This window comes from Oncorhynchus masou, chromosome 20 (assembly GCF_036934945.1).
Source record: "Oncorhynchus masou masou isolate Uvic2021 chromosome 20, UVic_Omas_1.1, whole genome shotgun sequence".
Lineage (NCBI taxonomy): Eukaryota > Metazoa > Chordata > Actinopteri > Salmoniformes > Salmonidae > Oncorhynchus > Oncorhynchus masou.
Genome location: NC_088231.1, coordinates 29,824,140 through 29,847,540, shown reverse-complemented (window position 1 = coordinate 29,847,540; position 23,401 = coordinate 29,824,140). Strand labels below are relative to the sequence as shown.

The window sequence follows — 23,401 nt, the reverse complement described above, 5'->3', positions numbered from 1 at the left end:
ATTACAGACAGCTGGTCTGACTGGGTCCAGACAGAACCAGACATTACAGACAGCTGGTCTGACTGGGTCCAGACAGAACCAGACGTTACAGACAGCTAGTCTGGGTCCAGACAGAACCAGACATTACAGACAGCTGGTCTGACTGGGTCCAGACAGAACCAGACATTACAGACAGCTAGTCTGACTGGGTCCAGACAGAACCAGACATTACAGACAGCTAGTCTGACTGGGTCCAGACAGAACCAGACATTACAGACAGCTGGTCTGACTGGGTCCAGACAGAACCAGACATTACAGACAGCTGGTCTGACTGGGTCCAGACAGAACCAGACATTACAGACAGCTAGTCTGGGTCCAGACAGAACCAGACATTACAGACAGCTGGTCTGACTGGGTCCAGACAGAACCAGACATTACAGACAGCTAGTCTGACTGGGTCCAGACAGAACCAGACATTACAGACAGCTGGTCTGACTGGGTCCAGACAGAACCAGACATTACAGACAGCTAGTCTGACTGGGTCCAGACAGAACCAGACATTACAGACAGCTGGTCTGACTGGGTCCAGACAGAACCAGACATTACAGACAGCTGGTCTGACTGGGTCCAGACAGAACCAGACATTACAGACAGCTGGTCTGGGTCCAGACAGAACCAGACATTACAGACAGCTGGTCTGACTGGGTCCAGACAGAACCAGACATTACAGACAGCTGGTCTGACTGGGTCCAGACAGAACCAGACATTACAGACAGCTGGTCTGTGTTTGTCTGTGTGTGTGTCTGTGTGTGTGTGTGTGTCTGTGTGTGTGTGTGTGTGTGTCTGTGTGTGTGTGTCTGTGTGTGTGTGTGTGTGTGTGTGTGTGTGTCTGTGTGTCTGTGTGTGTGTGTGTGTGTGTGTGTGTGTGTGTGTGTGTGTGTGTCAGCAGGTGTGTGTACGTGTACAGGAGGACAGGAGGAGTGGTGAAGAGGTGTGTCGAAGGCTGCAGACTGAGAGGGAGGAGCTTAGAGACCAGCTGCAGCAGGCAACCAATCAGGTGAGAGAGGCTTTGCCTTGACAGGCTCTCCATTAAATACACATACTGTACTGACAACATTCTGACCGTGTGTGTGTGTCTGTGTGTGTGTGTCTGTGTGTGTGTCTGTGTGTGTGTGTGTCTGTGTCTGTGTGTGTGTGTGTGTGTAGATCTGGCGTTTGGAAGGAGTCATTCAGCAGCAAAGTCAGGGGGGTGTGGCCTCTGAAACTCCTCCCACCTGCGGAATCCACTGTTCCCACCTCCGAGAGGATCTGCAGCACATACAGGTACACACACACACACACACACACACACTCACACACACACAGAGACACACACACACAGACACAAACAGACACACACACACATACACACACACACAGACACACACACAGACACACACACACACACACTCACACTCACACACACACTCACACACACGCACCCACACATGCACACACACAGAGACACACACACACACACACACACAGAGACACACACACAGAGACACACACATAGAGACACACACACACACACACACACACACACACACACACACACACACACATACACACACTCACACACACACACAGAGACACACACACAGAGACACACACACAGAGACACACACACACACACTTAATTGTTGTCTAAATCACAGATTCGTCTTGATTGGTTTTTCAATCTCTGCTGTGTCTGATGGATGGTGTGTGTGTGTGTGTGTGTGTGTGTGTGTCTCTGTGTGTGTGTGTGTGTGTGTGTGTGTGTGGTGTGTCTCTGTGTGTGTGTGTGTGTGTGTGTGTGTGTGTGTGTGTGTGTGTGTGTGTCAGGAAGAGATGGAGCGACAGAGAGAGAGTTACCAGAGGGAGATGACAGGTCTGAGAACAGACAAACAGAGACTGGAGGAGAAGGTTCTAGAGCTCAACCAACAGACCCAAGAGAACACAGACAGAAACCTTCTAGAACAAACCCAAGAGAACACAGACAGAAACGTTCTAGAACACAACCAAGAGAACACAGACAGAAACGTTCCAGAACACAACCAAGGGAACACTGACAGAAACGTTCTGGAACACAACCAAGAGAACACAGACGAGAGAATCCGGTAGGTTGGAAAACTTTAAATAACGACAAAACACTATTCACCTTATGATGCCTCGCCCACATGACCCAGTTCCTGATCCAACCTAGATCTTCAACCTAGATCTTCAACCTAGATCTTCAACCTAGATCTTCAACCTAGATCTTCAACCTAGATCTTCAACCTAGATCCAACATCATTGTTTTTCCTATTTTCAGACCATTCACAGCAAAAAGTTAATTAAATATCAATGAAATTTGACAAAACTATGGAATAACGTGCACAGAATTTGAAGATATGTTAATTCGACGTTGAGGAAAATGAAAGAATAATTATAATAATAATAATAATAAGAAGAAGAATCATAAAGTTCCCTTTCCGTCTCTCAGTATAATATTTGTATTTATTTATTTTATTTCACCTTTATTTAACCAGGTAGGCCAGTTGAGAACAAGTTCTCATTTACAATTGCGACCTGGCCAAGATAAAGCAAAGCAGTTCGACACATACAACGACACAGAGTTACACATGGAGTAAAACAAACATACAGTCAATAATACAGTATAAACAAGTCTATATACGATGTGAGCAAATGAGGTGAGATAAGGGAGGTAAAGGCAAAAAAAGGCCATGGTGGCAAAGTAAATACAATATAGCAAGTAAAACACTGGAATGGTAGATTTGCAATGGAAGAATGTGCAAAGTAGAGAGAAATAATGGGGTGCAAAGGAGCAAAATAAATGAATAAAATAAATACAGTAGGGAAAGAGGTAGTTGTTTGGGCTAAATTATAGGTGGGCTATGTACAGGTGCAGTAATCTGTGAGCTGCTCTGACAGTTGGTGCTTAAAGCTAGTGAGGGAGATAAGTGTTTCCAGTTTCAGAGATTTTTTGTAGTTCGTTCCATTCATTATATGGGGAGTCAACGAGTTTTTGAGTTTTCTTCAGGTGAATATGATTGGTCGTTGACTGCCCATGGTATGCTATACCCACGTTTCCTCCTACAGGGAACTGTAGTCCATAACTGCACGGATGGATTTCACGTAGTATAGGCGCTTGGAGACCTACGTTCATTAGCATTAGCATTCTCATAGAGAATGACTGGCGGTGTTAGCTAGTTAGCATATTAGACTATCTAATGGTCGTTATATATAGTCTGTATCCCTTATCAATCAAAGATCAATGCTTGAAATAGCAATGTTGTTAGACACAGAATATCAAGAGACAGAAACGGTGGAGAAATTATTTATGACGATAACATCAGGATATTTGCAGTCTGTTGTGCCACGAAGCTAACGAGCTAACACCGCCAGTCATTCTCTATGAGAATGCTAATGCTAACAAACGTCTGTTTCTGAGTGCTTATGCTACGTGAAAACAAACGTTCAAATTTTTTTCAATAATTTTCCTCAATATAGAATTAACATATCTTTTAAATACTGTACACGCTTTCTAATAGTTTTGACAAATTTAAATAATTTGCTTCTTTGTGGAAGAAGGAAGAAGAAGGAAAACAATCTCAACAATTTGGATGTGCCCTTGTGTTTTTTAATGTATTTAATCTATTTAACAAGTCCGTTAAGAACAAATTCTTAACGCTCTAACCACTAGGCTACCTGCCTCCTCTACACTCTAACCACTAGGCTACCTGCCTCCTCTACACTCTAACCACTAGGCTACCTGCCTCCTCTACACTCTAACCACTAGGCTACCTGCCTCCTCTACACTCTAACCACTAGGCTACCTGCCTCCTCTACACTCTAACCACTAGACTACCTGCCTCCTCTACACTCTAACCACTAGGCTACCTGCCTCCTCTACACTCTAACCACTAGGCTACCTGCCTCCTCTACACTCTAACCACTAGACTACCTGCCTCCTCTAACCACTAGGCTACCTGCCTCCTCTACACTCTAACCAATAGGCTACCTGCCTCCTCTACACTCTAACAACTAGACTACCTGCCTCCTCTAACCACTAGGCTACCTGCCTCCTCTACACTCTAACCACTAGGCTACCTGCCTCCTCTACACTCTAACCACTAGACTACCTGCCTCCTCTACACTCTAACCACTAGGCTACCTGCCTCCTCTACACTCTAACCACTAGACAACCTGCTGCCTCTACACTCTAACCACTAGGCTACCTGCTGCCTCTACACTCTAACCACTAGGCTACCTGCTGCCTCTACACTCTAACCACTAGACTACCTGCCTCCTCTAACCACTAGGCTACCTGCCTCCTCTACACTCTAACCACTAGACTACCTGCCACCTCTACACTCTAACCACTAGGCTACCTGCCGACCCACTATTGTTGCCAGGGGGCCATAATTATATTCTGCAGTGTGGTCACACATTTTTACATATTGTGTGTGTGTCTCCAGGTCAGAGTGTGAGGAGCGCCTGAGGGCGGAGCTTGATGCGGCTGTTGCCACGAGCAACCAGAGAGAGCAGGAGCTGCAGACTCAACTAGCAGATCTCCAATCACAGGTAATCTACTCAACTAGTCAATCATCAATCACAGGTAATCTACTCAACTCGCCAATCACCAATCACAGGTAATCTACTCAACTAGCCAATCACAGATGATCTACTCAACTAGCCAATCACCAATCACAGGTAATCTACTGAGATGTCTGGGGGATCTGATCTAACCTCACTATTGATCTGAGATGTCTGGGGGAGGGGTCTGATCTAACCTCACTATTGATCTGAGACGTCTGGAGGGGGGTCTGATCTAACCTCACTATTGATCTGAGGCGTCTGGAGGGGGGGTCTGATCTAACCTCACTATTGATCTGAGACGTCTGGAGGGGGGGTCTGATCTAACCTCACTATTGATCTGAGACGTCTGGAGGGGGGTCTGATCTAACCTCACTATTGATCTGAGACGTCCGGGGGATCTGATCTAACCTCACTATTGATCTGAGATGTCTGGAGGGGGGATCTGTTCTAACCTCACTATTGATCTGAGACGTCCGGGGGATCTGATCTAACCTCACTATTGATCTGAGATGTCTGGAGGGGGGGTCTGATCTAACCTCACTATTGATCTGAGATGTCTGGGGGGATCTGATCTAACCTCACTATTGATCTGAGATGTCTGGGGGGATCTGATCTAACCTCACTATTGATCTGAGATGTCTGGAGGGATCTGATCTAACCTCACTATTGATCAGAGATGTCTAGGGGGGGGGTTGGAGGTGGGAAATATATATATATTTTAAATTCTAACCCTTAAACTAACAAGATTGAATCATGTTGAATCATGTCCTGTTTGACTGCGCTAACTTCCTGTTGTAGGTGGAGAGGAAGGCGGGGCCAGCAGAGGGTCACCATGATGACAGCGAGATTGACAGGCTGCGGAGGGAGGTGCTGGAGACCAGAGACATGAACCAGAGACTGAGAGAGCAGCTGCAGGTACACACTCACAAGGACACAGTCACTCACTCACTCACTCACTCACTCACTCACTCACTCACTCACTCACTCACTCACTCACTCACACAGACACTCACTCACACAGACACACTGTCACACAGACACACAGTCACTCACTCACTCACTCACTCACTCACTCACTCACACAGTCACTCACTCACTCACTCACTCACTCACTCACTCACTCACACAGACACTCACTCACACAGACACACTGTCACACACACACACAGTCACTCACACACTCACACAGACACACAGTCACTCACTCACTCACTCACACAGTCACTCACTCACTCACACAGACACTCACTCACACAGACACACTGTCACACACACACACAGTCACTCACACACTCACACAGACACACAGTCACTCACTCACTCACTCACTCACTCACTCACACAGACAGACAGACACACACTCACACAGACACACAGACACACAGTCACTCACTCACTCACACAGACACACACTCACACAGACTCACTCACTCACACAGACACACAGGCACACACTCACACAGACTCACTCACTCACACAGACACACACAGACTCACTCACTCACACACACACACACACAGACACACTGTCACTCACTCACACACACACACACACACACACACTCACACAGACTCACTCACTCACACACACACACACTCACACAGACACACACTCACACAGACTCACTCACTCACACAGACACACACTCACACAGACTCACTCACTCACACACACACACACTCACACAGACACACACTCACACAGACTCACTCACTCACACAAACACAGACTCACTCACACAGACACACAGTCACTCACTCACACACACACTCACAGACTCACTCACACACACACTCACACAGACTCACTCACACACACAGTCACACAGTCAGTCAGTCACTCACACACATAGTCACACAGTCAGTCACACACAGTCACTCAATCACTCACATACACAGTAACACAGTCACTCACTCAGTCACACAGTCACTCACTCACTCACACACACAGTCACACAGTCACTCACACACACATTCACACAGTCACTCACACACACAGTCCCTCACTCACACACACAGTCACTCACTCACATAAACACAGTCACCCACTCACACACACACACAGTCACACAGTCACTCACACACACATTCACACAGTCCCTCACTCACACACACAGTCACTCACTCACATAAACACAGTCACCCATTCACACACACAGTCACTCACTCACACACACAGTCACTCACTCACACACACACACACACACACACACACACACACACACACACACACACACACACACACACACACACACACACACACACACACACACACACACACACACACACACACACACACACACACACACACACACAGTTCTCACACACACAGTCACTCACTCACTCACTCACTCACACACACAGTCACTCACTTACTCACACACACAGTCACTCACACACACAGTCACTCACACACACAGTCACTCTCTCACACAGAAACAGACTCACTCACTCACTCACTCACACACACAGTCACATAGTCAGTCACTCACACACACAGTCACTCAATCACTCACACACACAGTAAAACAGTCATTCACTCACACACACACTCACTCACTCACGCACTCACTCACACACACACACAGTCACTCACTCACACACAGTCACTCACTCACACACTAACACAGTCACACAGTTACTCACTCACACACACAGTCACTCACTCACTCACTCACACACACAGTCACTCACTCACACACAGTCACTCACTCACTCACCCACTAACTCACTCACTCACTCACTCACTCACTCACACACAGTCACTCATACACACACAGTCACTCACTCGCTATCTCACACACACAGTCACTCACTCACACACAGTCACTCACTCACTCACTCACTCACTCACTCACTCACTCACTCACTCACTCACTCACTCACTCACTCACTCACACACACAGTCACTCACTTACTCACACACACAGTCACTCACTCACATACACAGTCACACAGTCACTCACTCACACACACCGTTACACAGTCACTCACACACACAGTCACTCACACACACAGTCACTCACTCACACACACAGTCACTCACTTACTCACACACACAGTCACTCACTCACATACACAGTCACACAGTCACTCACTCACACACACCGTCACACAGTCACTCACACACACAGTCACTCACACACACAGTCACTCACTCACTCACTCACTCACTCACTCACTCACTCACTCACTCACACAGTCTCTCACTCACACACACAGTCACTCATTCACACACTCACACACACACACTCACAGAGACACTCTGAAGAACGACACACGGTGTGTGTGTGTGTGTGTGTGTGTGTGTGTGTGAGAGAGAGATGACCGTTTGCTTTCTTTTAGGAGGAACAGAGACACTCTGAAGAACGACACACGGCGTTGCAAGCTCTGGAGAGACAAGCTCAGGAGGAACTGCAGACCGAGAGGAACAGACTCCACACACTGCACCTGTTACAGCTAGGTAACACACTGCACCTGTTACAGCTAGGTAACACACTGCACCTGTTACAGCTAGGTAACACACTGCACCTGTTACAGCTAGGTAACACACTACACCTGTTACAGCTAGGTAACACACTACACCTGTTACAGCTAGGTAACACACTGCACCTGTTACAGCTAGGTAACACACTGCACCTGTTACAGCTAGGTAACACACTGCACCTGTTACAGCTAGGTAACACACTGCACCTGTTACAGCTAGGTAACACACTGCACCTGTTACAGCTAGGTAACACACTACACCTGTTACAGCTAGGTAACACACTACACCTGTTACAGCTAGGTAACACACTGCACCTGTTACAGCTAGATAACACACTGCACCTGTTACAGCTAGGTAACACACTACACCTGTTACAGCTAGGTAACACACTACACCTGTTACAGCTAGGTAACACACTGCACCTGTTACAGCTAGGTAACACACTACACCTGTTACAGCTAGGTAACACACTACACCTGTTACAGCTAGGTAACACACTGCACCTGTTACAGCTAGGTAACACACTGCACCTGTTACAGCTAGGTAACACACTGCACCTGTTACAGCTAGGTAACACTACACCTGTTACAGCTAGGTAACACTGCACCTGTTACAGCTAGGTAACACACTACACCTGTTACAGCTAGGTAACACACTGCACCTGTTACAGCTAGGTAACACACTGCACCTGTTACAGCTAGGTAACACACTGCACCTGTTACAGCTAGGTAACACACTACACCTGTTACAGCTAGGTAACACACTGCACCTGTTACAGCTAGGTAACACACTACACCTGTTACAGCTAGGTAACACACTACACCTGTTACAGCTAGGTAACACACTGCACCTGTTACAGCTAGGTAACACACTGCACCTGTTACAGCTAGGTAACACACTGCACCTGTTACAGCTAGGTAACACTACACCTGTTACAGCTAGGTAACACTGCACCTGTTACAGCTAGGTAACACACTACACCTGTTACAGCTAGGTAACACACTGCACCTGTTACAGCTAGGTAACACACTGCACCTGTTACAGCTAGGTAACACACTACACCTGTTACAGCTAGGTAACACACTACACCTGTTACAGCTAGGTAACACACTGCACCTGTTACAGCTAGGTAACACACTGCACCTGTTACAGCTAGGTAACACACTACACCTGTTACAGCTAGGTAACACACTACACCTGTTACAGCTAGGTAACACACTACACCTGTTACAGCTAGGTAACACACTGCACCTGTTACAACTAGGTAACACACTACACCTGTTACAGCTAGGTAACACACTGCACCTGTTACAGCTAGGTAACACACTACACCTGTTACAGCTAGGTAACACACTACACCTGTTACAGCTAGGTAACACACTACACCTGTTACAGCTAGGTAACACTACACCTGTTACAGCTAGGTAACACACTGCACCTGTTACAGCTAGGTAACACACTACACCTGTTACAGCTAGGTAACACACTACACCTGTTACAGCTAGGTAACACACTACACCTGTTACAGCTAGGTAACACACTGCACCTGTTACAGCTAGGTAACACACTACACCTGTTACAGCTAGGTAACACTGCACCTGTTACAGCTAGGTAACACACTGCACCTGTTACAGCTAGGTAACACTACACCTGTTACAGCTAGGTAACACTGCACCTGTTACAGCTAGGTAACACTACACCTGTTACAGCTAGGTAACACACTACACCTGTTACAGCTAGGTAACACACTACACCTGTTACAGCTAGGTAACACTGCACCTGTTACAGCTAGGTAACACTACACCTGTTACAGCTAGGTAACACACTACACCTGTTACAGCTAGGTAACACACTACACCTGTTACAGCTTGATAACACACACACAACACCTGTTACATTATGTTTGTCTGTCTGTCGATGGTGGTGATGATGATGATGGTGATGATGATGGTGATGGTGATGGTGGTGATGATGATGATGATGGTGGTGATGATGATGATGGTGATGGTGGTGGTGATGGTGGTGGTGATGATGATGGTGATGATGATGGTGGTGATGATGATGATGATGGTGGTGATGATGATGATGGTGATGGTGGTGGTGATGGTGGTGGTGATGATGGTGATGGTGGTGGTGATGATGATGGTGGTGATGATGATGTTGATGATGATGATGATGGTGGTGGTGATGATGATGATGATGGTGGTGATGATGGTGGTGGTGATGATGGTGGTGATGATGATGATGATGATGGTGATGATGATGATGGTGATGATGATGATGATGGTGGTGGTGATGATGATGATGGTGATGATGATGATGATGGTGGTGGTGATGATGATGGTGATGGTGGTGATGGTGGTGATGATGATGATGATGGTGGTGATGATGATGATGATGGTGGTGATGATGATGATGGTGATGGTGATGGTGATGATGGTGATGATGGTGATGGTGATGGTGATGATGATGATGATGATGATGGTGGTGATGGTGATGATGATGATGATGATGGTGGTGGTGGTGATGGTGATGATGGTGATGGTGGTGATGGTGATGATGATTATGATGATGATGTTGATGATGATGATGATGATGGTGATGGTGGTGGTGATGGTGGTGGTGATGGTGGTGATGATGGTGGTGGTGATGGTGGTGATGATGGTGGTGATGGTGATGGTGATGATGGTGATGGTGATGATGGTGATGATGGTGATGGTGATGGTGATGATGATGATGATGATGATGGTGATGGTGGTGATGGTGATGATGATGATGATGATGGTGGTGGTGGTGATGGTGATGATGATGATGGTGGTGGTGGTGATGGTGATGATGATGATGATGATGATGGTGATGGTGGTGATGGTGATGATGATGATGATGATGGTGGTGGTGGTGATGGTGATGATGATGGTGATGGTGGTGGTGATGATGGTGATGATGTGTCTAGATAAGCAGGGTACAGAGCTGAGCCAGCAGTACACAGAGTGGAGTAGACAGTTGACCCAGAGACACATGAAACACATCGAAGACCTGCAGGCGGAACTACACACACACACAGAGATGATGGCCCTGCAACAGGTAACACACACACACACACACACACACACACACACACACACACACACACACACACACACAGAGAGAGATGATGGCCCTGCAACAGGTAACACACACACACACACACACACACACACAGAGATGATGGCCCTGCAACAAGTAACACACACACACACACAAAGATGATGGCCATGCAACAGGTAACACACACACACACAGACACAAAGATGGTGGCCCTGCAACAGGTAACACACACACACACACACACACACACGATGGCCCTGTATATAACATATATAACTATAACATATGCTATTAAATTGGGAACTGACTATCTTTGTGTGTGTGTGTGTGTGTGTGTGTGTGTGTGTGTGTGTGTGTGTGTGTGTGTGTGTGTGTGTGTGTGTGTGTGTGTGTGTGTGTGTGTGTGTGTGTGTGTGTGTGTGTGTGTGTGTGTGTGTGTGTGTGTGTGTGTGTGTGTGTGTGTGTGTGTGTGTGTGTGTGTGTGTGTGTAGGACTTGAAGCAGCAGAATCAGTACCAGGTGTTTGAGCGTCAGCTGGATGAGAGTCGCTGTGCCGTTCTGGAACTACAGAGGGAAAACACTGTACTGAGGTACACACACACACACACACACACACACACACACACACACACACACACAGACACACACACACACACACACACACACACACACACACACACACACAGACACACACCTCTCCTCATCTTATCCCCTTTCTGTCCTCTCTACTCTTCCTCTCTACTCTTCCTCTCTACTCTTCTTCTCTACTTTTCTACTCTACTCTTCCTCCTTCCTCTCTACTCTACTCTACTCTTCCTCTCTACTCTACTCTTCCTCTCTACTCTACCCTTCCTCTCTACTCTACTCTACTGTTCCTCTCTACTATACTCTACTATTCCTCTCTACTCCACTCTACTTCTCTACTCTACTCTACTCTTCCTCTCTACTATACTCTACTCTTCCTCTCTACTATACTCTACTCTTCCTCTCTACTATACTCTACTCTTCCTCTCTACTCTACTCTTCCTCTCTACTCTACTCTTCCTCTCTACTCTTCCTCTCTACTCTTCCTCTCTACTCTTCCTCTCTACTCTACTCTTCCTCTCTACTCTTCCTCTCTACTCTTCCTCTCTACTCTTCCAGGTCGGGAGAGGAGGCGATGGGAAGAGAAAGAGAGCAGAAGGAGAGAGAGGAGGAAGCCCAACGACTGAGAGTGGAGGTGGACAGACTGAGAGAAGAGGTGGAGAAACTGGAAGAGGCTCAGAAACAACGGGAGGAACAGAGAGAAGAAGAGATGAGAGAAGAGGAGGCGCGAAGAGAGATGGAGGAGAAGAGGAGGGACGAGGAGAAGAGGACGGAGGAGGAGAACAGGAGAGAGGAGGGGAAGAGGAGAGAGGCCGAGGTTGAGGAGAAGAGGAAGGTGGACGAGGAGAAGAGAAGGAAGGCGGAGGAGGAGGAGAAGAGGAGGAAGGAGGAGGAGGAGGAGGAGAGGAGAGAGGAAGTGAAGAAAGAGCACAGGAGAGCGATGCAGAGTCTGGTGTGTGAATACAGCAGCTGTCAGGCAGAGCTACAGACTCGCATAGTGGCCCTGGAAACAGAGTGAGTAACACACTGGAGTGTGGAGCAGGAGGAGAGGGGGTGGGGAACGTGTGTTCCCAGCAGGAGGAGAGGGGGTGGTTAATGTGTGTGTGTGTTCCCAGCAGGAGGAGAGGGTGGGGTTAATGTGTGTTCCCAGCAGGAGGAGAGGGTGGGGTTAATGTGTGTTCCCAGCAGGAGGAGAGGGGTGGGGTTAATGTGTGTTCCCAGCAGGAGGAGAGGGGTGGGGTTAATGTGTGTTCCCAGCAGGAGGAGAGGGTGGGGTTAATGTGTGTTCCCAGCAGGAGGAGAGGGGTGGGGTTAATGTGTGTTCCCAGCAGGAGGAGAGGGGTGGGGTTAACGTGTGTTCCCAGCAGGAGGAGAGGGTGTGGTTAATGTGTGTTCCCAGGCTGTAGGAGGAGAGGGGTGGGGTTAACGTGTGTTCCCAGCAGGAGGAGAGGGGTGTGGTTAACGTGTGTTCCCAGCAGGAGGACAGGGGTGGGGTTAATGTGTGTTCCCAGCAGGAGGAGAGGGGTGGGGTTAATGTGTTTCCCAGGCTGTAGGAGGAGAGGGGTGTGGTTAATGTGTGTTCCCAGGCTGGAGGAGTAGAGGGTGTGGTTAATGTGTGTTCCCAGCAGGGGTGGGGTTAATGTGTGTTCCCAGGCTGGAGGAGGAGTGGGGTGTGGTTAATGTGTGTGTGTTCCCAGGTTGGAGGAGGAGAGGGGTGTGGTTAATGTGTGTGTGTTCCCAGGCTGTAGGAGGAGAGGGGTGTGGTTAATGTGTGTTCCCAGCAGGAGGAGAGGGGTGGGGTTAATGTGTGTTCCCAGGCTGTAGGAGGAGAGGGGTGTGGTTAATGTGTGTTCCCAGGCTGGAGGAGTAGAGGGGTGTGGTTAATGTGTGTTCCCAGCAGGGGTGGGGTTAATGTGTGTTCCCAGGCTGGAGGAGGAGTGGGGTGTGGTTAATGTGTGTTCCCAGGCTGTAGGAGGAGAGGGGTGGGGTTAATGTGTGTTCCCAGGCTGTAGGAGGAGAGGGTGGGGTTAACGTGTGTTCCCAGCAGGAGGAGAGGGGTGTGGTTAATGTGTGTTCCCAGCAGGAGGACAGGGGTGGGGTTAATGTGTGTTCCCAGGCTGTAGGAGGAGAGGGGTGGGGTTAACGTGTGTTCCCAGCAGGAGGAGAGGGGTGTGGTTAACGTGTGTTCCCAGCAGGAGGACAGGGGTGGGGTTAATGTGTGTTCCCAGCAGGAGGAGAGGGGTGGGGTTAATGTGTGTTCCCAGGCTGTAGGAGGAGAGGGGTGTGGTTAATGTGTGTTCCCAGGCTGGAGGAGTAGAGGGGGTGTGGTTAATGTGTGTTCCCAGCAGGGGTGGGGTTAATGTGTGTTCCCAGGCTGGAGGAGGAGTGGGGTGTGGTTAATGTGTGTGTGTTCCCAGGCTGGAGGAGGAGAGGGGTGTGGTTAATGTGTGTGTGTTCCCAGGCTGGAGGAGGAGAGGGGTGTGGTTAATGTGTGTGTTCCCAGGCTGTAGGAGGAGAGGGGTGTGGTTAATGTGTGTTCCCAGCAGGAGGAGAGGGGTGGGGTTAATGTGTGTTCCCAGCAGGAGGAGAGGGGTGGGGTTAATGTGTGTTCCCAGGCTGGAGGAGTAGAGGGGTGTGGTTAATGTGTGTTCCCAGCAGGGGTGGGGTTAATGTGTGTTCCCAGGCTGGAGGAGGAGTGGGGTGTGGTTAATGTGTGTGTGTTCCCAGGTTGGAGGAGGAGAGGGGTGTGGTTAATGTGTGTGTGTTCCCAGGCTGTAGGAGGAGAGGGGTGTGGTTAATGTGTGTTCCCAGGCTGTAGGAGGAGAGGGGTGTGGTTAATGTGTGTTCCCAGGCTGGAGGAGTAGAGGGGTGTGGTTAATGTGTGTTCCCAGGCTGTAGGAGGAGAGGGGTGTGGTTAATGTGTGTTCCCAGCAGGAGGAGAGGGGTGGGGTTAATGTGTGTTCCCAGGCTGGAGGAGTAGAGGGGTGTGGTTAATGTGTGTTCCCAGGCTGGAGGAGTAGAGGGGTGTGGTTAATGTGTGTTCCCAGCAGGGGTGGGGTTAATGTGTGTTCCCAGGCTGGAGGAGGAGTGGGGTGTGGTTAATGTGTGTTCCCAGCAGGGGTGGGGTTAATGTGTGTTCCCAGGCTGTAGGAGGAGAGGGGTGGGGTTAATGTGTGTTCCCAGGCTGTAGGAGGAGAGGGGTGGGGTTAACGTGTGTTCCCAGCAGGAGGAGAGGGGTGTGGTTAATGTGTGTTCCCAGCAGGAGGACAGGGGTGGGGTTAATGTGTGTTCCCAGCAGGAGGAGAGGGGTGGGGTTAATGTGTGTTCCCAGGCTGTAGGAGGAGAGGGGTGTGGTTAATGTGTGTTCCCAGGCTGGAGGAGTAGAGGGGTGTGGTTAATGTGTGTTCCCAGCAGGGGTGGGGTTAATGTGTGTTCCCAGGCTGGAGGAGGAGTGGGGTGTGGTTAATGTGTGTGTGTTCCCAGGCTGGAGGAGGAGAGGGGTGTGGTTAATGTGTGTGTGTTCCCAGGCTGGAGGAGGAGAGGGGTGTGGTTAATGTGTGTTCCCAGGCTGGAGGAGGAGAGGGGTGTGGTTAATGTGTGTGTGTTCCCAGGCTGGAGGAGGAGAGGGGTGTGGTTAATGTGTGTTCCCAGCAGGAGGAGAGGGGTGTGGTTAATGTGTGTTCCCAGGCTACGGGAGGAGAGGGGTGGGGTTAATGAGTGTGTGTTCCCAGGCTGGAGGAGGAGAGGGGTGTGGTTAATGTGTGTTCCCAGCAGGAGGAGAGGGGTGTGGTTAATGTGTGTTCCCAGGCTGTAGGAGGAGAGGGGTGTGGTTAACGTGTGTGTGTTCCCAGGCTACGGGAGGAGAGGGGTGTGGTTAATGTGTGTTCCCAGCAGGAGGAGGAGAGGGGTGTGGTTAATGTGTGTTCCCAGCAGGAGGAGGGAGAGGGTGTGGTTAACGTGTGTGTGTTCCCAGCAGGAGGAGGAGAGGGGTGTGGTTAACGTGTGTGTGTTCCCAGCAGGAGGAGGAGAGGGTGTGGTTAATGTGTGTTCCCAGCAGGAGGAGGAGAGGGGTGTGGTTAACGTGTGTGTGTTCCCAGGCTACGGGAGCGTGAGGAGAGGTGCAGGAGGAGGGAGGTTCCTCTCTGTGATGATCTCCAGATGGGGAGACTACAGGAGAGACTCGCTGAGAGGAACCAGCTCATCAAACGCCTGGTGGTAAGAACACACACCTACCCCACACTCACACCCTACCCCCACACACACCTACCCCCCACCTACCTACCGCACACACACCTACCCCACACTCACACACCTACCCCCCACACACACCTACCCCCCACCTACCTACCCCACACTCACACACCTACCCCCCACACACACCTACCCCCACCTACCTACCCCACACTCACACACCTACCCCACACTCACACACCTACCCCCCACACACACCTACCCCCCACCTACCTACCCCACACTCACACACCTACCCCCACACACACCTACCCCCCACCTACCTACCGCACACACACCTACCCCACACTCACACACCTACCCCCACACACACCTACCCCCACCTACCTACCCCACACTCACACACCTACCCCCACACACACTTACCCCCACCTACCTACCGCACACACACCTACCCCACACTCACACCTACCCCCCACACACACCTACCCCCCACCTACCTACCCCACACTCACACACCTACCGCACACACACCTACCCCACACACACACACCAACCGCACACACACCTACCCCACACTCACACACACACACCTACCGCACACACTCACCTACCCCACACTCACCTACCTGCCCCACACACCTACCCCCCACTCACACACCTACCGCCCACACCTACCCCACACACACACCTACCGCACACACACCTACCCCACACTCACACACCTACCGCACACACACCTACCCCACACTCACACACACACACACCTACCCCACACTCACACACACACACCTACCCCACACTCACTCACACACCTACCGCACACACACCTACCCCACACTCACACACAAACACCTACCCCCCCACCTAACTACCTACCCCACACCTGCCTACCCCACACACCAACACACACACACACTTACCACACACACCTACCCCACCTACCTCACACTCACCCACACATCTACCTCACATACACACCTACCTCACACTCACTCACTCACACTCACACACACACCTACCCCACACTCACACACCTACCCCACACTCACACACCTACCCCCACACCTACCTACCCCACACCTGCCTACCGCACACACCAACACACACACACTTACTACACCTAACTCACACTCATACACACACCTACCTCACACTCACTCACACATCTACCTCACATACACACCTACCTCACTCTCACTCACACACCTACCTACCGCACACACACCTAACCCACACTCACTCACACACACACACCTACCCCACACTCACACACCTACCCCCCACACCTACCTACCCCACACATGCCTACCCCACACACCAACACACACACACACACTTACCACACCTAACTCACACTCATACACACACCTACCTCACACTCACTCACACATCTACCTCACATACACACCTACCTCACACTCACTCACACACCTACCTTTACACTCACTCACACATCTACCTCACATACACACCTACCTCACACTCACTCACACACCTACCTTTACACTCACTCACACATATACCTCACACACACACCCACCTCACACTCACTCACACACCTACCTCACACTCACTCACACACCTACCTCACACTCACTCACTCATCTACCTCACACTCACTCACACACCAGTACACACACACTTAGCGCACACACTTACCCCACCTACCTCACATTCACTCACACACCTACCCCACACACAACTACCCTGCCTACACCACACACATCTACCGCACACAAACCTACCCCACACACACACCTACCCTACACACACCTACCCCACACACATCTACCACACACACGCCTACCCCAAACACATCTACCCCACACACACCTACCACACACACCTACTCCCCACTCTTACCCCACACACCTACTCCACACACCTACCCCACTCCTACCCCACACACCTACTGCACACATCTACCCCAAACCTGCCCCACTCCTACCCCCACAAACACCTACCCAACACACACCTACGCCACACACATGTACCACTTACACCTACCACACACCTACCCCACACACATCTACCACACACACACACCTACCACACACACTATCCCACACACACCTACACCACACACTCCTACCCCACATTCCTACCCCACACATCCTACCCCACAAACCTACCCCACATTCCTACCCACACACCTACCCCACACACCTAACACACCTACCCCACACACCTACACCACACACACCTACATCATACTCCTACCCCACACATCTACCCCACACACTCTTACCCCACACTCCTACCCCACACACCTACCCCATTCCTACCCCCACACCGAACACACACCTACCCCCCACACCTACCCCATACACACCTACCCCCTCTTACCCCTCAAACACCTACCCCACTCCTACCCCACACACCTACCCACACGTACCCCAAACAACTACCCCACTTCTACCCCATACACACCTACCCCACACATCTATACCCCACTCCTACCCCCCACACACCTACCCCTCTCCTACCCGCACACCTACCCCCACACTCCTACCCCACACTCTTACCCCACACACCTACCCCACAGCTAACCCCACACACCTACCCCACTTCTACACCCCATACCTACCCCATACACACCTATCCCCCACACACAGCTACCTCCCACTCCTACCCACAAACAGCTACCCCCCACTCCTACGCCCCCACTCCTACCCCACACACCTACCCCACTCCTACCCCACACACCTACCCCACTCCTACCCCACACACCTACCCCACTCCTACCCACTCCTACCCCCCACGCCTACCCCACACACCTACCACACACACATCTACCCCCACTCCTACCCCCCACTCCTACCCCACCCACCTACCCCACTCCTACCCCACTCCTACCCCCCACTCCAACCCCACTCCTACCCCACACACCTACCCCACTCCTACCCCACATACCTACCCCACTCCTACCCACTCCTACCCCCCACTCCTACCCCACACACATCTACCACACACCTACCACACACCTACCCCACACACATCTACCACACACCTACCCAACACACCTACCCTACCTACACCTACCCCACACACATCTACCACACACAAACCTACCCCACACACACACCTATCCTACACACACCTACCCCACACACATCTACCACACACACGCCTACCCCAAACACATCTACCCCAAACACATCTACCACACACACAACTACCACACACACCTACTCCCCACTCCTACCCCACACTCCTACTCCACACACCTACCCCACACACCTACTGCACACATCTACCCCAAACCTGCCCCACCTCTACCCCCACAAACACCAACCCCACAAAAACCTACCCAACACACACCTACCCCACACACATCTACCACTTACACCTACCACACACCTACCCCACACACATCTACCACACACACACACACCTACCACACACACTATCTCACACACACCTACACCACACACTCCTACCCCACACATCCTACCCCACATTCCTACCCACACACACCTACTTCATACTCCTACCCAACACATCTACCCCACACACTCTTACCCCACACTCCTAACCCACACACCTGCCCCATTCCTACCCCCACACCGAACACACACCTACCCCCCACACCTACCCCATACACACCTACCCCCTCCTACCCCTCAAACACCTACCCCACAAAAACCTGCCCCACTCCTACCCCACACACCTACCCACACACACCTACCCCACTTCTACCCCATACACACATACCCCACACATATATACCCCACTCCTACCCCCCACACACCTACCCCTCTCCTACCCGCACACCTACCCCCACACTCCTACCCCACTCCTACCCCACACCTAACCCCACACACCTACCCCACTTCTACACCCCATACCTACCCCATACACACCTATGCCCCACACACAGCTACCTCCCACTCCTACCCCACACACAGCTACCCCCACTCCTACCCCACACACCTACCCCACTCCTACCACACACACCTACCCCACTCCTAACACACACCTACCCCACTTTTACCTCCCATACCTACCCCATACGCACCTAACCCACACCTACCCCCCACACACAGCTACCCCCCTTCCTACCCCACAAACAGCTACCCCCCACTCCTACGCCCCACTCCTACCCCACACACCTACCCCACCACCTCTTCAAGGAATACCTAGGATAGAATAAGTAATCCTTCTCACCACCCCCCTTAATGATTTAGATGCACTATTGTAAAGTGGCTGTTCCACTGGATGTCAGAAGGTGAATTCACCAATTTGTAAGTCGCTCTGGATAAGAGCGTCTGCTAAATGACTTAAATGTACCCCACACTCCGACCCCCCACTCCTACCCCACTCCTACCCCACACACCTACCCCATTCCTACCCCTCAAACACCTACCCCACTTCTACCCCCCACACCTACCCCACACCTACCCCACTCCTACCTCCCACACCTACCCCACACCTACCCCAGTCCTACCCCACACACCTACCCCACACCTACCCCACTCCTACCCCCCACACCTACCCCACTCCTACCTCCCACACCTACCCCACACCTACCCCAGTCCTACCCCCCACACCTACCCCACACCTACCCCACTGCTACCCCACTCCTACCCCCCACACCTACCCCACTCCTACCCCACTGCTACCCCACTCCTACCCCCCACACCTACCCCCCACACCTACCCCACTCCTACCTCCCACACCTACCCCACACCTACCCCAGTCCTACCCCCACACCTACCCCACACCTACCCCACTGCTACCCCACTCCTACCCCCACACCTACCCCACTCCTACCCCACTGCTACCCCACTCCTACCCCCACACCTACCCCCCACACCTACCCCACTCCTACCCACACCTACCCCACACCTACCCCAGTCCCACCCCACACACCTACCCCACTCCTACCCCCCACACCTACCCCACTCCTACCCCCACTCCTACCCCACTCCTACCCCCACACCTACCCCACTCCTACCCCCCACACCTACCCCACTCCTACCCCCACACCTACCCCACTCCTACCCCCACACCTACCCCACACTCCTACCCCACTCCTACCCCCACTCCTACCCCCCCACACCTACCCCACACTCCTACCCCACTCCTACCCCACTCCTACCCCCCACTCCTACCCCACTCCTACCCCCACTCTTACCCCACTCCTACCCCACTCCTACCCCCCACTCCTACCCCCCCACTCCTACCCCACCCTACCCCACTCCTACCCCCCACTCCTACCCCACTCCTACCCCCCACTCCTACCCCACTCCTACCCCCCCACTCCTACCCCACTCCTACCCCCCACTCCTACCCCACTCCTACCCCACTCCTACCCCACTCCTACCCCACTCCTACCCCACTCCTACCCCCACTCCTACCCCACTCCTACCCCCCACTCCTACCCCACTCCTACCACCCACTCCTACCACCCACTCCTACCCCACTCCTACCCCCCACTCCTACCCCACTCCTACCCCCCACTCCTACCCCACTCCTACCCCACTCCTACCCCCCACTCCTACCCCACTCCTACCCCCCACCCTACCCCCACTCCTACCCCCCACTCCTACCCCACTCCTACCCCCACTCCTACCCCACTCCTACCCCCCACTCCTACCCCACTCCTACCCCCCACTCCTACCCCACTCCTACCCCCCACTCCTACCCCACTCCTATCCCCCACTCCTACCCCACTCCTACCCCACTCCTACCCCCACTCCTACCCCACTCCTACCCCACACTCCTACCCCCACTCCTACCCCCCTCCTACCACACTCCTACCCCCACTCCTACCCCCACTCCTACCCCACTCCTACCCCCACTCCTACCCCACTCCTACCCCCCACTCCTACCCCACTCCTACCCCCCACTCCTACCCCCCACTCCTACCCCCCCTCCTACCACACTCCTACCCCCACTCCTACCCCCCCACTCCTACCCCCACTCCTACCCCACTCCTACCCCCCACTCCTACCCCCACTCCTACCCCACTCCTACCCCACTCCTACCCCCCACTCCTACCCCACTCCTACCCCCCACTCCTACCCCCCACTCCTACCCCCCACTCCTACCCCCCTCCTACCACACACACCTGATGTCTCATTGTTTCTCCAGGAGGAACGACATCAGCTGCAGTTTCATCCTCCGGTTGCCGGGGACAACGGAACCCTCAGGCTCCATGACAACAGGCCACACCCCGGGATCGTTACACCATCTATGAGGGTGACACACACACTCCTCTGTTGTCTTTGTGTTTCACTGTGTTGTATTGGTGGGATGAACTAGTGTTTTACTGTGTTGTATTGGTGGGATTAATTAGTGTTTTACTGTGTTGTATTGGTGGGATTAATTAGTGTTTTACTGTGTTGTATTGGTGGGATTAACTAGTGTTATATTGGTGGGATTATCTAGCGTTGTATTGGTGGGATTATCTAGTGTTGTATTGGTGGGATTAACTAGTTATACACTATGTTGTATTGGTGGGATTAACTAGTGTTGTATCTAGTGGGATTAACTAGTGTTGTATTGGTGGGATTAACTAGTGTTGTATTGGTAGGATTAACTAGTGTTGTATTGGTGGGATTATCTAGCGTTGTATTGGTGGGATTATCTAGTGTTGTATTGGTGGGATTAACTAGTTATACACTATGTTGTATTGGTGGGATTAACTAGTGTTGTATCTAGTGGGATTAACTAGTGTTGTATTGTGGGATTAACTAGTGTTGTATTGGTAGGATTAACTAGTGTTGTATTGGTGGGATTAACTAGTGTTTCACTGTGTTGTATTGGTGGGATTAACTAGTGTTTCACTGTGTTGTATTGGTGGGATTAACTAGTGTTTCACTGTGTTGTATTGGTGGGATTAATTAGTGTTTTACTGTGTTGTATTGGTGGGATTAACTAGTGTTGTATTGGTGGGATTAACTAGTGTTGTATTGGTGGGATTAACTAGTGTTGTATTGGTAGGATTAAATAGTGTTTAACTGTGCACTATTGGTGGGATTAACTAGGGTTGTATTGGTGGGATTAACTAGTTATTCACTATGTTGTATTGGTGGGATTAACTAGTGTTTTACTGTGTTGTATTGGTGGGATTAACTAGTGTTGTATTTGTGGGATTAACTAGTGTTTCACCGTGTTGTATTGGTGGGATTAACTAGTGTTTCACTGTGTTGTATTGGTGGGATTAACTAGTGTTTCACCGTGTTGTATTGGTGGGATTAACTAGTGTTTCACTGTGTTGTATTGGTGGGATTAACTAGTGTTTCACTGTGTTGTATTGGTGGGATTAACTAGTGTTTTACTGTGTTGTATTGGTGGGATTAACTAGTGTTGTATTTGTGGGATTAACTAGTGTTGTATTGGTGGGATTATCTAGTGTTGTATTGGTAGGATTAACTAGTGTTTCACTGTGTTGTATTGGTGGGATTAACTAGTGTTGTATTGGTGGGATTAACTAGTGTTG

The 23,401-nt window shown here is 51.0% G+C and overlaps 1 protein-coding gene across 1 annotated transcript in view; it reads left to right on the top strand.

The window, feature by feature from the left end:
- LOC135507236 (protein FAM184B-like) overlaps positions 1–23,401 on the top strand; it is a 39,892-nt gene that overhangs the window by 13,963 nt on the left and 2,528 nt on the right. Inside the window, 11 exon segments of the mRNA XM_064926832.1 lie at positions 929–1,036; positions 1,186–1,302; positions 1,846–2,120; positions 4,482–4,587; positions 5,401–5,517; positions 7,948–8,065; positions 11,043–11,173; positions 11,668–11,765; positions 12,319–12,774; positions 15,858–15,975; positions 22,051–22,158. Of these exon segments, the coding sequence (XP_064782904.1) occupies positions 929–1,036; positions 1,186–1,302; positions 1,846–2,120; positions 4,482–4,587; positions 5,401–5,517; positions 7,948–8,065; positions 11,043–11,173; positions 11,668–11,765; positions 12,319–12,774; positions 15,858–15,975; positions 22,051–22,158 (1,752 nt within the window).